The 17850-nt window shown below is 39.7% G+C and overlaps 1 protein-coding gene across 3 annotated transcripts in view; it reads right to left on the bottom strand.

Annotated features, from left to right (window-relative positions):
- The window catches only part of FBN1 (fibrillin 1), a 225317-nt gene that overhangs the window by 181021 nt on the left and 26446 nt on the right, over positions 1 to 17850 (bottom strand). For all 3 annotated transcript variants that reach the window (XR_013450471.1, XM_036075961.2, XM_078079391.1), the window contains exons 2-5: positions 17222 to 17304; positions 15164 to 15262; positions 5155 to 5250; positions 1653 to 1748 (exon numbers count right to left, since the gene is read on the bottom strand). Coding sequence is in view for 2 of the 3 variants with exons in the window: in XM_036075961.2 (XP_035931854.1) it covers positions 1653 to 1748; positions 5155 to 5250; positions 15164 to 15262; positions 17222 to 17304 (374 nt within the window). In the remaining variant the exon portion in view is untranslated. The remainder of the gene's footprint in view (positions 1 to 1652; positions 1749 to 5154; positions 5251 to 15163; positions 15263 to 17221; positions 17305 to 17850) is intronic.

Here is a 17850-nt window from a genome sequence, read left to right as displayed (position 1 = left end):
TTTAGACTGTGTTATCATCAATGCCTGAACTATAGGAATCAATATTCTTTACAGTAAATCATTAACCACTCTCTTAGAGGTAAAATGCCCTATAACTTCCTCCTATGTGTGATTTTTTCTAAAATAAATTAAACCCAGGATTATCATCTGAGGAATTATTTTCACACACCACTGTCCAAGTTACACACTAACAATTTTAATCTCAACAATTTAAATCCCACATCACCTCACTGAGTAATGATAAGGCCACAGAATGATACTACCTAATCAAAAGAGGTACCTTTATTATTTTGAATACCATTAGAGATTTATTATCTCCAAATCAATAAAAATACTTTAGGTTAGAAAGAGAAACACTTTTAAAGGGGGACTCCAAAATGATGCTGATGAAGGTAGAGCCCATGATGCATTACTCATCCATACCATTTAGTGGTACTGAATTAAGATACAATATAATATATCAATTAATAATAGTAATTGGCCTAGTACCTCTAGGCCCTTGTTATAATTACTGTTGACCTAGTTACAACCTACTAAAATAGGTATTATTGCTTTATCAGCAAATAACTGAATTTAGATGAAGTTGTAAAAACAGAAGCAGAAAATAATTTCTCCCATACCGATCTCTGCTCTTTGTTTTTAACATAACATAGATTCAACATCTGCTACTTGAATCTTAGCTTTCCATCTCAGAATAGAAAAAAATCTTATACAACTTTGGATAAAAAGTGATGATTGTAGTTTAAAAGGTTCATGAGTATTTTTAATCAGTGTTTTCATGACTACTTGTGCAGTTTTTTATGAAATAAACCTCCTACACTTTCACCATAAAACTGGGAACGATGAGAAACGGCTATGAATGTAGAGACAAGGCAATCAATAAAGCCAAAGTTCAGGGGGTTGGAGGAAAAACTCAATATTACACACCTAAATACATCTCAATATCATATTTGCATTTACAGGTAGGCAAATCAGGTAGAACATTTCTTTTAATTAGGAGAAGCAGTGAGCACCAGACTTAAATACAGAAAAACCACATTCCGACGAAAGCATATTATTAGGTGTGTGAACTTAGGCAGATTCCTTGCCCTCTTCGAGCCTGGGTCTTTCCATATGGAAAAGTGAGGCGTATCAGAGGGCTACGCTGAGTATTGGATAAACCACATACGTGAAAGCCCAGTTCGTCCACAATCGACATTTCTAGTGAATTCTGGAGCCTATGCTTGTAGGCCACTACAGCCCCCAGTGGGTTCTCACAGATCTTTAAGAGTGTTTTTCTTTCACTCTAAATTTTTTCCTTTCCATACAGATGTTTCGTTTGGAGCCACTTCTCTAATTTACTAGGACAACAATGAGCTCAATCCTTACCCTTATGGAAAATTCTTCCCTTTTTATCTTGATGCCTGCTAACTGGTGCTTAGGCATGGGCTCACTAGTGAGTCCTGCAGTCCACTGGCAAGAATTATGGAATGACATGCATAGACTTGGGGTCACTGTCTTGTCATCACAGGAACCTTCCCAGTGACAAATCAGAAACCCCCTTGAAGCTCAGCAAAATTCATGCAGGAGCTGTATAAACCCAATGCGTGCTTAAATCAGGAATAGCTTTAGCCATCAGAACATATTTATACTCATTCATTTTTAAAAATTACCTCTTTCACACTGGGGTCCAGTAAAGCCGTAAGTGCAGGCACATCGATTCGGGGCCACACACCTGCCTCCGTTTAAGCATCCACTCTCACAGACAGCTGGAAGGGAAGGAGGGAGAAGCTGAGAGCCTTCACCGGAAATTAGATGCGAACGGAGTAACACTTACCGTCCCCTGAGGCGCAACAATAAAAAATCTAAACAATCACCCTGGTATTCGTTTTCAACAGTTACGTTCCAGTTCCAGCTCTGCATATGTTCCTCAATCAACTCAGGTTAAACTGCCTGGAAAAAGTGAGTTTACACCCATGTTGATGCTGACAGTTTCATTCTGGGGAGAATCCGAGCAATGTTTTCAGTTCTGCATCTAAAATGGTGGTTTATAAGAGATGTCACTGGATGAGAACTGCATTTTAGCAAGCTGACTCGTTTGCTTATGATTTGAGGGCTCCCACGAGGGAAAACATTGGCCTCTGTCACCGGTACAGAAATACGGCATGTTAAATCACACAATTAACTACAAACAATAAAACATTAATTCCAACCATATTTATGGACCGGAAGGAAGACCCAAGCGACTGTTGTAACAGAATCTATTGGTGAGATAAGTCCAGTGATGCTTGAGGGAGGGACATTCTACTTGCCAGACAAGGCATTAAAATAAGAACTGAGAGCTCATGCCCTGAACAACTCTTCTCTGTACAATTTCCCACAATTCTTTCATGCATGGCCTCTTCCTAGGCATCTTTATCCACAAGTGGTGGGCTCTTCTGAGCCAAATTTGCCAGTACCACTCCCTCTTCAAAGCCCAGCTCCTATCTCATTCCCTAATACCTCCTCCTTTTGAGTTAATTCCTCCTTCCTATATTTCCTGCACACTTTATCTGTATCCTTGTGGCAGTCATGGAGTTGAGCCACTCAGATCTGCCTCCAAGAAAACCTACTGTAAGGAGCTTAGCTGGCCGACAGCCCCCAGCCACCACACCTTCAGATCTGCTTCATGTTCACGCCAAGGACACAGATCTCCTGGCTGCTACCACCCAATGACTAAGCTTAGTGAGGTACCAGAGACGGGGCACTTCTGCCCATCATGGAACTCTCCCAACGGGAAATCTTTGCTCTGGGCTCGCCATCAGCCTGGCCAAGGCTTTCTTAGAGCTGCATTCTAGTCTGAGGCACCTTCTACACAATCTACCCAATCCCCTTCTCCTTGCACAGGAGCGAAGACCAGCATTGTGGTCTGAAGGCCCTCCCCTCCTACTCCTGCTTTCTCACTCCTTTCTTCTTTACAGGCCTTTTCCACAATAAATCTCTTGTATATCCAATTCTGTCTTGGCATCTGGTTGGGATCAGAGGACTTGAACTGACACAACCCCTTATAGCCAAAACTATGGCAAGAGCCCATTTCTCATCATAAAATTAGAGAGGTTTACATACATTAATTGTTCTGATTTGCCTCTTAATTTACAGTCAGGGGAGAAGGAAAAGATTTTAGGTAGAAAAGAAATTTTGAGATGGCCTAAGCCAACCATCCTATTGTATAGATTAGGAAAGTGAGGTCTAGGAAAGTTTTTCTAACTCTGAAAGTGTTAACCAAATGCCTGTTGTGTGGTAGATTCAGGGCTGAACCCCCTCAAGGAGCACCAAAGGGAGCAGAAGATGCCCAGCAGCTCCTCACGATTCCCTTTCCAAAAATGCCTTTGACTCCACCCCCCTCCCACCAGCTCAGTAGCCACAGCCTTGGTACTAGTTCTCCTGCTTCCTGTTTCTTCCCACTGCAGTTACACCCCTACACTGTGGCCACCACAATCTTCCTCATTGTAAACCACTGTAAGCGAAGCGTCTGAGGCCAGCATTTCATAGCATTAAATGCACGGGCCATGAAGTCAGACTGCTTGGGTTCAAATCCTAACTCTGCCAATCCCTCCCCATATAACTTCAGACAAGTTACTGATGTCCCTGTGCCCCATTCTCCTCATCTGCTGGAGGTAAAAGACGTCTCTAACTCAGGAGGCTACAGTTTTATTCAATGAGTTAATGCATGTGAAGAGTTGGAAAATGTGCCCAGCACATGGTAAATGTAGAGTAAATAATTCAGCCGAGGAATGGTTGTTGTCGGTTGGTTGTTGTTGTCTCACTCCTCTTCCCTGGCTCTACTGTGGATGCAAATGCGGTATGTGTAAAGGCACTCAAAACCTGGGCCCCCAACTTTCATTTTTACCTTATCTGCCTTCCCATCACCTTCCTCAGCAACATGTGCTACGTCTGACATCTCATCCTCTGCCGTGACCTTGTGCTCTGGCCCATGCTCTGCCCGCGGCACGAGAAGCCCATCCCCCACCATCTGACGGGTGAACCCCACCCCATCCTTCAAGACCCAGCTCAAGGGTCTCCCGCACTGGGGAAGCTGTCCTGTGTCTCCTCTCCCCACGCTGCTGTTGTGGGCTACCCAAAACTCAGTCGTTATTCTTACCACACGTGCAGTGCATGGACAGTCACGGGGGCATTACATAAATTTTGGGCATTATATAAATTTTGGTTCATTTATAGTAACAATATTCATTGTAGCAAATATATATACAATGGCAAAGACTGGAAACAATATGAATAAATGCTCATTATTAAAGATTCATTAAATAAGCAATAAAGCATCTATTTAATGGAGTATTCTGCAACCATTAAAACGTATTTTAAAATGTTTAATAACGTGGAACATACTTCTAATAAAATATTAAGTAAAAAAGGAGTATGAAAAGTCATGTATACAGTAAGATTTCATGTGCCAAATATGCATTAAAAGACTAGAAGGTAATATCTGGAATGATAGGATTATGGAGAATTTTATTATTTTCTCTTTTTGAAATTTTCCAAATTTTCTGCAGGGTGTATATATTCCTCTTAGTGTAATAAAAAGTAAGCTTTCTTGAAGGAATTTTCATCTTCTGCAGGGGCTGACTGAGAATAGACACAAAATAAACAGTGTTCATGAATGAACCAGCAAACCAAACACCATGTGGTATTACAGTAGCAGAATCTAGGTTGGGAAACTGGAGAGATCCAGATATTATTAGTCAAGAAAAAGAACGTGTTTGGGGAGAAAGATGAGGTTGAGTTTTGAAATACTTCAAGATGCTTCTTAAAAAGCCAGGTGGACATATTCAGCAATCAAATGGAAGGTATACATCTGGAACAAACAAGAATTCTACACCTTGGGTGCTGATCATACATGAAGGGGATGAGGTAAGCAGGGGTGCTGAAGATAAATGAGAAGAAAATGAGCCCAACCAGCACTCCCAAGGTTCCAATCAGAAATCTGGTGCAAAGTGCATTAGATGGGTGATCTGGTCATCTGTAAGACTCACCAGACATCTATAAAAATGCCACCTCCCAGATAACCAAAGACAATCCATCAGCACTGAGCTCTATATTCTTTTTGTCTCCGTAGCTGTCTACACATTTGCCTACATAGTTTAGCAGGCAGGATACCTATGAGTATGGTTTACTTACGTTGTCCACAGTGAGTGCCTATGTATCCTTTCTGGCACAGACAGTGATCATCACTACAGCTACCTCCGTTCATACAGCGAATGTTACAGTGTTGGACTTGAAAAGGAAAAAAAAAAAAAGAATGATTTACTTTTGCAGTTTAAGTAGGTAGATTGCAACACTTCACAGGAATTGATCTGTAGTCATCTGGAGAGAAAATAAAATGGTTTATCAAGATTCACATACTTGTGCAGAAATAACCTAACTGACAACACTAACCGTGTTATTTTTAGTGAGTATAAAATCAATTACAATGCAATTGTTTCTTTGATATTTATTGTAATGGTGCTAAATGACTTCCCTAATTCAGCAGGACTTCCCACTCAATGTCATTTCTGTAATTTATAACAACAAGAAAATAGTGCCTTGAGCAACCTTATGAGACAAGATTACAATGGCAATAATTTTCCTGTTACAAGATTTAGAGTCCCACCGTAGGTGGCCAGGAAAACGGTCTGAGTGAGAAATTCCAAGGAATTTTGTTAAAAGAAATTTTGGAGGCAGCAAAAAGAAGAAAAAACTACCTACAAGAGCACTTAATAACAAGGCTGCCTGATAATGGAGGCGACAGGCCTTGGCTCAGAAAGAGCTGCTTGTTTAAACTGTAAACTTAAACTAAATAAGACCCGCAGTGTTTGAAATCCATTCTTTGTCATACTGTCACCTACGGAAGTGTGACTCTGAGGTTCAGGGCAGAAGGACCATGGGGGGCAGGCAGCCTTGGATGTGAGACAAGACACTAGAAGAAACTGGAGTGATAGATGCGTGTGAGGTGAGAATGAGAGCATGGCGTGTGCTCTCCTTTCTCTAGAGTGAAGGCTGTTTCTAATTCAATAATTTAGGATGCTAAAACACTTTCAGAATCCCAGGCTGTCCCTTTGTCCTCTGGAAACAATAACTACCCTACTTGGAGAAGACTAGAGGCTTGATTGAATTCGTCATTAATCCCTGTTGACACAACCCTACACAAGGAGACCAGGATTGGGCACTGGGAGTGGCCTACTCCAACCTGTGTCCTCCAAGCTGTGAGAGAAAATTCCTACAGAAAAAGGCTCCACAATTTTACATAGGGAGAAGAGAACCCCACCTTCTGTGCAAGAGCAGCAATGAGCTGCTCAGCCTTGCTCTTAGGCTCAGTCTTCCTGGAGCATAGGAGCCAAATCTGCTACAAGTAGAGAGAAGATGCCTCGCAGCCCCCACCTTCTTTGGTAGCCCCTGGTTAGGATTCTCAGTGCCGTATCAAGAGTGGCCACGGACTTGAGGAGAAAGGGCCACTTACATAAGGAGCTACACAAATCTCAGCATGACAGTGGGGAAGAGATGTCAGAACTGAATACTTCCTATGCCCTCATAGAGGACCAAAGAGTTAATTGAGTCAAGCTGAAAGTGATACACTTTCTCAAGAACACGTCACACACTTACTGAAGCACCACAGAGGCTCCCTATCTCTAGTATGCTAAGAACTTCCTCCCTCTCTCAGCATGGCCACGGGCCTTTCAGGGCTCCCTGCATACTTCTGGTAAGTCCTATGGCTCAGTCCCCAATCTACTTCTCATTCATTCATTCACTTAACAAATCTTTCTGACTGCGTACTGTGTGCCATGCAAAATGCCAAACACATTGTTCTAGTCTCTTGGTGGAATCTCCTCTTTAACCTGTCTCTTTGTCCCTTACCCTTAATCCCCAACATAAAATGCACACAGCTGTTACCAAATACCAAAACCCTACCTATCTCTAAGACCTACTGCAAACCCTACCTATCTCTAAGACCCACTGCAAATCCCCAACATAAAATGCACACAGCTGTTACCAAATACCAAAACCCTACCTATCTCTAAGACCCACTGATCTTTTCTGATTTCTGTTCTCTTTTCTTTCTCCCACTAGATATGAGCCCTCTTTTCCCTGAGTCCAGAGTATTTTATTCTCTTCTGAAATGTATATTATATAACCTAACCTATTTTTTTTAGTTATTTCTCCTATCCCCAACCCATTTGTCCAAAAGCTTCTTTAGAGTGGAAAGCATCATGGTTATTAATTACACACCCTAAGTGCCTAGAGTAATACCTTGCCTACTTGTAGGTGTGGTATAAAACTTTACTAAGGTAATTTCCATTTACTTAACTCATACCACCAGATAATGGCATCTAAAGCTATCCTCAAAAACTAAGACTGAGAAATTGCTCATTATGCCCTAAGCCATTATACAGCCTTAAGTAGGTTGCTATTAAAAATAGTTTATCTTCATTTCCCCATGTATAAAAACAGAAATAAATCCTTTGTTGGAGCACTGTTACAGAAGTCAAGCAACCCAGGAAACTGGTTAAAACAGTTATTTTAGGCTCCTCTGACTCTATTAAAATGTCTCAGCCAAAATGCTTTTGAATTATAAAAACTATCTACAAATATACAAAGGGAATGATTTGGTGAAAATCTGGATAATATTCTAAGTAGGTCAGGAAAAGGTGTATAGTTGCTTTAAAATTTGAAGTTAAACTTAGCTTCATCCTATCTTAGAAAAACAGTGAGGATTGGGAAAAGCACAGGAAATGATGTCATGTGTCAAGCAGCATAGGAACTCAACCCACAAACTGATTTCAATTAAAGTGGTTCATGCCAAGAGCTAATTTCCATTCCCACATGAGCAACAAAGCCATTTAGCTACTTTGAGATAAAAAGCTAACAGTAGTTCAAATAGTGACTTTACATTATTTGTTCAAATTGAAAAATAGAATGAATTCTTTCAGGAAAAATGATAAGTTCACATTTAAGTGCAATATAATAAAAATCTTTCTGATATGCTTTTATATTTTTTCTACCCTGCCTTTCAGGTAAACCTTTTCCAGGTCTAAAATATTTCCAGAAAATATTTTGTCTCCCTTAAAAAATAAGACCCTTGGTCAGACTTCTGAAACAGTAAGGCATAGTTAGTCCAGTGGTCCCAATAATCCAATGAACTATGAATCTTGGGCTAGGGGATCACCCTTAACAAGAGATAATTGGATCTTAACCATCTGCTTTGCCACAAACATGTTTGCCAAAGTAACTTCGCATTCTTTGTGAGTCTTAGATGTTCAGGGGAGAAACGTATTTCTTTAAAACAATCACTCAGGATTTTTGTGGGGAAATAAAGGAATTAGACATGCAGCTTCACTACAGCAGGAACAATTTAGAGAGTATACATACATAAATTGGTTTTATTTTTTTATCGAGTCCTGCCATTGATGCGTATTCTAAATTTACACTGATTTGAACAAGCATCCCAGATGTCCAACAATGACAACACCAAGTCCTATATCTCTAGAAAAAGCCAAAGCTCCACTTGAATCCATAATGATGCGGTATATTTGTTACATGCTCTAAATACTTCAAGTCAGAATATATTCCTAAACTCAATCTGTGTTAAGATTTTACAAACTGACAATACCAGGGGAGTTCAAGTGTCAGTGTCTAAGCTGCTACATGCAGATAACTCTGAGAGCCCTAAGACCCAATGAGGACTTCCCCTTGAAAATGAGCAGACAGCCTCAAAGGGTTTCAACATTCTAGAACTAGCAGGAAATGTTGCCATTTACCTGTATCTATATAGACTCCTAAATAAATGTTTTTTTTCCAGATTCAGTCAATCATTCTGGCCGTTCAATAAATACTAACTGAATGCCTTTCCTTTGCCAGGCACCAGGAAGAGAAGAAGAAACCCCCTTTAGGTGATAGCCCAGTACAAATTAGTTCATAAAATGACCCACAAGAAGAGAACAATTTGAGCATGCTATGGGAATGAAAGAGATGCGGGGCTAAGGTAACAATTTTCTTTGGGATGCATGAGGTTGGGAATGATTCTACAGACCTGCCATTGTCTTGGCAAGCACAAGGGGCAGAAAGAACATTGAGAGCAATTTGGAAATAAGCATCTATATGGCAAGCACGCAATTTTAATTAGGCTAGGAAAAGCACAGACAGGCAAACTAGAGAGCGAGACTAACTCCTGGACTTTACACCTGAGACAGGTCCACAGGGACAGCCAGAGTCACTGCAGGACAAAAATAATTTTCATTCAGAAAGATAACAGCAATGACATTTTTCCCTAAGTGCATAAATGTCCTGTGGTGCCTAAAGATGCACAACTCAGAAGAGCAACTTCACTTAAGTACCCAAAACAAAAGCAAAAAACAAAACCCTAGCATAGCTGGAAAAAGTTCAGAGGAAGACAGGTTAAATGACAGCAGTGATAAAGGAACTTTATCTGTTTAACTTTCATAGAGAACAGATTAGAAAGCAAAGGACTCAACTGTCTGAGCAGGTTCCACTCCTCCCCTCCCTGTTCATATAAATTCCACACTTCCTGAAAAACCTTTCCAAGGGTCACTTATTCTAGATCAGCGATAGGACCACCTTCCTATCCTGAGTGTCCTCACACTTTCAGCATGCGGTTGTTCCAAACTTGCTCAAACTTGCTCACACACTGCTCTAGAATTGTTCCCCTGGCCTTCTACTACCCTTAGAGTTTAGATTTGTGTTGGGAATACAAGCACCTCCCAAATCTCACTGAATTGAAGTAAACTAAAAATGACAAAAATTTGTTCAAAGTGTAAGGGATTCCGCATAAGGAAGATGTTAATACTCCCTCCCCAAACTGACTTACAGGCTTACTTACTATAGTTCCTATCAAAATCCTAGAAATGTTTTTTTGTAGACGTAGACAAGATTAATCTAAAGTGTATATGGACAGGCAAAGGAACTGGAATAGCTAAAATGATTTTGAAAAAGAAGAGTAAGGTGAAAGAAATTAGTCTACTCAATTTGTAAGACTTTTTATATAGCAGCAGTAATCAAGATTGTATAGTATTGGAGAAGAGATAGACATGTGGATCAACAGAATGAAATGAAGACCTAGAAACAGACCTCTACAAATATGATTTTTGACAAAGGTGCAAAAGTAATTCAATGGGTGAAGGATAGTCTTTTCAAAAACAGATGATGCTGGACATCTATAAGTATTGAAGGAACTTAGACCTCAACCTCATATCCCATAAAAAAAAGTGTCTCAACAATAAATCACAGATATAAATGTAGAATGTAAAACTATATAACATTTTTTAAAAATTGGAGAAAATCTTTAAGATCTAGGGGTAGGAGCTCTTAGAGTTGATACTAAAAGCATGATCCATTAAAGGAAAAATTGAAAAGGGGGATTTTCATCAAATTTTAAAATATTTGCTCTGTAAAAAACTAAGAACATGAAAGAGCAAGTTCCAGAGTGGGAGAAAATGTTTGCATCTCATATATCTGACAAAGGGCTAGGAGCTGTAATATACAAACAACTCTCAAAATAGCAAACAATCCAATTAGAATCTGGGCAAAAGACATAAAGAGACATTTCACTGAAGAAGATACACAGGTAGCAAAATAAGCACAGGCAAAGATGTTCAACATCATAAATCAGGCCAAAAAGGCAAATTAAAATCACAATGAGATATAACTACAGACCTATCAGAATAGCTAAAATTAAAAATAGTGAAAACACCAAAACCTGGTAAGGATGCTGAGAAACTAAGTCATTCATTCATTGCTAGTGAGAATATAAAAGGGTATAGCCACCCCAAAAACAGCCTGGCAGTTTCTTAAAAAACTAAACATGCAACTACCATACCACCCAGCAATTCCATTCCTGGGCATTTATCTCAAAGAAATGAAGACTTATGTTCATATAAAACCCTGTAATGAGGGGGGCCTGGGTGGCTCAGTTGGTCAAGCATCCGACTCTTGGTTTCAGTTTAGGTCATGATCTCAGGGTCATGGGATTGAGCCCCACATCAGGCTCCATGCTCAGTGTGGAGTCTGCTTGAGATTCTCTCCCTCTCCCTCTGCCCCTCCCCTGCTCACACACTCTTTCTCTATAAAATAAATATATAAAATATTTTTAAAAACCCCCAAAACCTGTACATGAATGCTCAGAGCACAACAAAACTGGAGAAAACCTGAATGTCCTTCAACTGGTGAATGGCTAAACAAACTGTGGTACATCCATAGCAAGTAATACTACTCAGCAGTAAAACGGAACAAACAGCTGATACATGCAATGACTTGGATGAATCTCCAGAGAGTCATGCTGAGTGAAAGAAGTCAATCTCAAAAGGTTCCCTATCATGTGATTCCATTTATATAACATTCTTGAAATGACAAAACTGTAGAAATGGAGAAAAGATTAGTGGTTGCCAGGATTAAGGAGAGCATAGGGATAGGAGGAAAATGACTATAAAAGGGCAACATGAGGCATCCCTGCAGTGATAGACCTCTTCCGTATCTTGACTGTATCAATGTCAATATCCTGATGGTGATATCGTGCTATAGTTTCACAGGATGTTAACATGGGAAAACCGGGTGAAGGTTACCCAGGATCTCTCTGTATTATTTCTTACAACTGAATATGAATCTATAATTATCTCAGAAAAGAAATTTAGTTTTAAAAATCCTTTTAAAAAGCATAAAGAATAAAACAGGATGAGTATGAAATTGATCTACAAATTCTTAAATATACAATTCAGGGAACAACTTTTATAATAATACATGTTATTAAAGAAGACAATAATCTGTTTTATATTACATGTATATATATATAAAGAAGAGTTTGAGTAAATTCATCAATCAGTCTACCATGACCTAATTAGAATTAGGATTGCTCAGGGTCCATTGTCAGGCTCAGAGATGGATGGAGTTGAGAACGGTCCAAATAGAATTGAAATTAAAGTCCAGAAAACATGGGGCGCCTGCATGGCTCACTCGGTTAAATATCCCACTCTTGATTTTGGCTCAGGTCATGACCTCAGGGTGGTGAGATCAAGCCCCGTGTCGGGCACCACGTGGAGTCTGCTTAATATTCTCTCTCTCCCTTTCCCTCTGCCCCTCCTCCCTGCTCTCTCTCTCTCTAAAAAAAAAAAAAGAAAAGAAAATGTCCAGAAATCCCATTTTCTGACTCTGGATAGCCAGTCTTTTTTGCCCTGGTGCCCCTATGAGCAGTGGCAAGAGTTCCAATAGATTAAGAGAAGCCCTGTCTTCCTAGTTCCCAGAGGAATTGCTGGCTGGCAGTTTGGACCCTTTTGGAAATGCAATCTCCCCTCAGGCCACCACGAAGAGATCATTTCTTATTCTCAGAGTCCCAGGACACTCAAAAGTAGAAAACAGCCTGAAAGAACAACCCTCCTTTCATTCTTTTCATTTTCAAATGAGAAAAATAAGACCTCAGAGGCCCCACAACTTTCCCAGGCCTCCTTGATCACTATCACATAGCAAGTATAAGATTTCTCATACAAAATATTGGTGAAATCTAAATTTGTCCCCTTTTGGTAGAACTACAGGTAGTAAATGCAAGTATTTTGCTGTGTTGAGTTATCCTTCTACTAGCAGGAAAGTTAGCAAAGTGATCTCTCCATATTTATTGCCAACCACACCATGGCCAGGAAGTTCTATAGGATAGTACAGCTATTCCCTAGAACAATACTTCAAAAGGTCAGAAATGAATTCTGATTATCGCAGCTACCCTGAATTTAAAATATTCTGCCATCTTCAATTTTGCAAGATGTTTAGATAATATTAATTCAGATTGAGTCCAAGCCAATGATTTTTTTTTTTTAAAGATTTTATTTATTTGATAGAGAGAGTGAGAGAGCACAAGCAGGGAGAACAGTAGAGGGAGAGGGAGAAGCAGGCTCCCTGCCAAGCAGGGAGCCCGATGCGGGGCTCGATCCCAGGACCCTGGGATCATGACCTGAGCCGAAGGCAGACGCTTAACGACTGAGCCACCCAGGCGCCCCCAAGCCAATGATTTTAAAGGCTCCAAGTGCCTCAAAGATCCTGATGAAACCAAATTGTCCTCCTCATACCACTCTTATCCACTAGCTACTCAGGTCCAATGCCCAGGTACCATAGGTGGACCCAAACCTCTTCAGAGAGCATCACCCGTAAGTCTTGGACATCAGTCTCTAACCTAAATCTGGCCCACAGCACCTACCGCTATACTGCCATCTCAAGGCTAGCTTGAAATCTATGAGGCCCAACTTGTTAACATCCTATCTTTACGTCTCGTGATTTTTACTTGACAGAGAAATCAGCAGCAGTTCTCACTATCATATTGAAGACCTTCCCAGCTGGATACCTAGTTTTATCATCCAGCTATATTTTATCCCTGCCAGAGGACTACTGTTGTTGGTTGGCCCAAGGGCCAATCTGAGCGATGGGGTCTGTTCCCAATTTGGTATCTAGATTCCTTCCCCGTCCCTTAGGTAGTTCTCGATGGCAGCCTGATGGAGATGGAGATGTCCAACAGGCTCCTGGAAGTGCCACCAGTTGACTTCTCTACCTTTCTGTCTTCCTCCAGCTCAGGTGCCCTTGATTTGTACAATGAACCTAATGTTGCTTGGAAGATACACATCCAAAACGAAGCTGAGATCAAATAAGAATATGCTATTCTTGGTGCAATAAGCAAATGACTCCCGGCCCATGGGGAAGTTTCTATCCCAATCTACAACTGACGGTGTTTAGTAGTAGGCTGTGTTTGTTTAGGTTGTACCAGAAGCAGATTCTGAGACAATAATTTAAATGCAAGTAGTCTGTTTTAGAAGTGACTTCAGGAAACACTGGTAGGGGGGGGAGGAGGTGAGACAAGGAAGATGATCAAGATGATCAATACATGATCAAGCCTATTACCACTGTGGGCAGCTGGGGCTCAGCCCACTAGGGAATTCCAAGAGACAGTTCAGAACACAGTCCATAGTTCTGCAAACTGAGAGGCAAGGAAGCTGGGGCACTTATCCAACACTCTCTACCTGTCACTAGTTAATAGTTGTTTCTAGGGCCACCAGCCCTCCAGCACTTCTAGTCTGCCTTGCATGCAGACCTGGCATGCTTCCTGTCAGAAAAATTTTACAGAGCTCTAAGGATGAGTTACAATGAATGCCAAGGTATGTGAGCAGACACCAAAAGGGTCTGTTAGGACTACTTGCCCTATCCTATTTATCAGCTTATGAGAGCCATGGCTAAATATTAGGACCCTTAACAGGTAATCAACCTCGACCACACTGAAGTTTCTACCTGCAACAGACTAAAAGAGAATGCATTTATTCCACAATACTTTTCTTGAAAACCTTGTCAGAAATGGAACACACCACAAGGGGAACTCATTTTCTCACTGGAAATGGGAAATGGAAAAGGAACCTAAGTTTTTCGCTTTGGTAATGGTCAAGGTGTTGAGGCATGAACTTCAACTTTTTTAACGACCCATAATGACTCACCTTCTTCCCAACCCCTGCATTTCCCCTAATTCATTGCTGAGGATGCCACATTTAAAGAATAACCACCCCCCCAAAAAAAAGTATTAAAAAAAACAACAGAACAAGCAAGCAAATGCTCTGGAAAATGAACTGCGGGTATTTATTTGGCATACAGAATGAAGTGGTAAAATTGTGAAAGGGAAAACAGGTTTGTGCTTCAGGAAAAATCACCTCCAAACTGCGATAATGACTTCTCACATTTTCTTCTTGCAAAGGCAGGGGTCTTCAGTTTTTAAAAAGTGTTTAATCAGACTCATACTTCAGTACCACAAGGAAAAGTGCCTAGTTTTCTTGAGCCAAAAATGTACATTTAACAATCATTCCACTGAGCATCTTTTATGGCATTTACATTGGAGATACAAAGATAAATAAGGCAATACCTACAAAGGAGGTCATAATCTTTATATTATTCATAGTAACTATGTCCCATAGGTAATTTCCTTGTGAAGAGTGAAGAAGGAAAATGGGAGGCCAGATTGAGGAAAGCCATTCCAAGATTTTTGGGCAGAACAGAGAAGGCAGATGTTCTAGTGAAAAAATATATATATATATTGCAGGCAAGAGAAAAGCCAAAAGCAAATTTAGGAGAAAATAGGGCATAACCACATAAAATAATATTATATATAATAACATGTTATACTCACTGGATCTGGAGCCACAGGAAGGAGATATCTGACCAGATGGGCAAGTGCACATATTTGGCCTAGAACAAAATCCATCCCCACAGGAATGCCGGCAAATGGCTGTGAATAAAACCAGAGATCTGTTAGTACATGACTTCAGAGCATGGTGCTTTACAGGAACCCAACCCTCAAATGAGGAAATCTGGACTCAGCTTCCTCATGAATTTTGCCATCATGACTTATGTGACCTTAGGTCTCAGGTTTATGCATTTACAGAACAAATGTGTTGGACTAAATAAGCTCTGGATGCAAAATGCAGTAACTCCCTTACTCCCATCGGTTCTCAACCTCTCTCTGCTTATTCCACACAGCACCCAATCTATCAAAAGCCCAGAACACCCTATTTAGAGAAAACAACACAAACAAAAGTCCTGCATTTAAACATATTTAAATGCCTACAAGCATTTTGTTTTTATATTAACTTTAACATTTAATGGTATAAAAATTGCAGCAGGATTCTTGGGAGCTTATTTTATTATAAGCTACTATTTAATAATTTTTATAAAAATCCTGAGCCCTGCTAAGACTAATTCTCTACATCAGATCCTGCCCACTGGGAACATATAATCTACAGAACAGCTACTATCCTACATTTAAGTCCCATTCTCAATGACATCAACAGTCTGAGAGAAGAAATTTGGAATCCATTACAATAGCACTGATTCTATAGTCAAGAAGCTGTTCATCCTTTAGAGAAATATTAACACCTTCATGTCACTGAGAGACTAATATACTGGTACCAAATGCTCTGCTGGTGGCCAGAATAACAAGTTTAAATGGCAAATGATTTATATATATTAGTAGGTCACTACGTTTTATACTCAAAGGCATGATCCCTTCCTCAAATGCAAGCAGCAAATGAGATGTGCAAATTTAAAAATAATACACTTGATAGTGCATTCAAACATCTGAAAAAGCTTAGGATAGGGATTGAAAACTATTAAGAAATAAACTGTCAAAGGATCCTATAAACATCCAATTAAATACCTGAAGACAGCATTTCTCAGAGATTCTATAGAACACCAGGGAGAGGGTTCTGTTGTCAAGTTCATTTAGAAAACTCCAAACACCATTCTATACCTCTCTTAGTGATTAAGTTTTGATCCCTAAATAAAGCACAATGTGCCAAATGAATAAGGTGCTTTTGGTCAAAATCAAGAATTGGGAAAGAGATTAACTTTTTCAGGTCACCGAGAGAACACTGGTTGAAATATTCTGTTCTTCTACACAGACCACTCTAGGCCAAGAGAGAAAGTGGAGTAATTCCTTAACATCCTTTCAGCTCTAAATTTCCCCATTACACTGACAGTTTTCTGAAAACTGGAAATCACTTCATAGGTATGACGACAGTAAAAGTTCATAAAGGACAGAAGCCATAACCAATCTGACATAGTATCTCCATTACATAGCACTTTTTTTGGCATGTGGTCTGCCACTCCACATTTGTGGGATATGATGACAATCTGGAGATTTGCTGTGATTGCACAGTCAATGGAGGAATCACTGGTCCCATTTGAGCTCTTCCCTCCTCTTTCCATTCATCTGCATCTGATGCTCTATCCACTTCCTTTCCTCTCTAGAGTTAGGTCTGTCTTTGGCCTCGACCACCCAAATTCAATGTACAATGTTTGAGTAGGCTTGTGGGAGGCCAACAGAGTTAGAGATGACAGTAAGGAAAGCAGCAATGGTATCCTTTTTTCAAAATCCCATCAAAGTGATTACATAGTCTATGAAGCCAGGTCACATGTACCCTTGAGCAAAGTAACCCTGTGGCTCTCTTCCCTATATGTCAGAAATATTCTAAAGGAAGTCACTGAACTAAAGTATAACAGTCGTTTGACCAAATTAGTGTATTTCCCAATCTGGCTTCAGAGGAAGTAGGAAAATCTTAGAGCTGGAAGGCTCTGCTATAAACATACTAATGGTATGCAGTTACAAAGAAACAAGTACTAAGAATCACCATGCAACCAAAACAACAAAAGAAGAACATGAAGAATGACAGATCATCTATTTACTTACGGACAATACACTGATTTCCACCAGGTAAGGTTTTCCATCCAGGACAACAGTAAGCATTATAACGTGATCCACAGACATTGGGTCTGGAAAAAAAAAAAAAATCCAATCACAAGAATTCCATACTTTATATATATATATATATATATATATATATATATGACAAAATAAAAGGAAAAAAGGTCTCTGAGTTACAAGAATGGGGCAAATTTTTGCAGACTAAAAAAAAGGTAAACCCATGGGACTCAACACTGGCTTAGTAGTTTGGGATTCTTTAACATATGATACCAATAAGGATATCCCTTAATATTACCTATGCATACATCAGAAAAATTAAAACCAGAGATGCAAAATGCAGTGCATTCTATCACTGCATTTGGCATAGTTATAAATATCTATGGGGCTATATGAGTCTAATTTAAACAATAAAATTCCTACCAATCTAGTTAAGAAAGGTCATCATAAAATCTGCATATAGAGTTTTAAATTTCTACTCATTGAAGCTGTGCGTATTTTAATGACCCAACTCACCCCTAAAATGTGACCATATTCTTCCTTTCACTAGAATTATGGGAATCCAAACTCTGACATTAGTCAGAAAAAATAAAAGCCAAAAAATGTAAATATTTCTT

This window comes from Halichoerus grypus, chromosome 8, assembly GCF_964656455.1.
Source record: "Halichoerus grypus chromosome 8, mHalGry1.hap1.1, whole genome shotgun sequence".
NCBI classification, from domain to species: Eukaryota; Metazoa; Chordata; class Mammalia; order Carnivora; family Phocidae; genus Halichoerus; species Halichoerus grypus.
The sequence above is the reverse complement of the archived record's forward strand: the minus strand, read 5'-3'. Positions and strand labels throughout refer to the sequence as shown.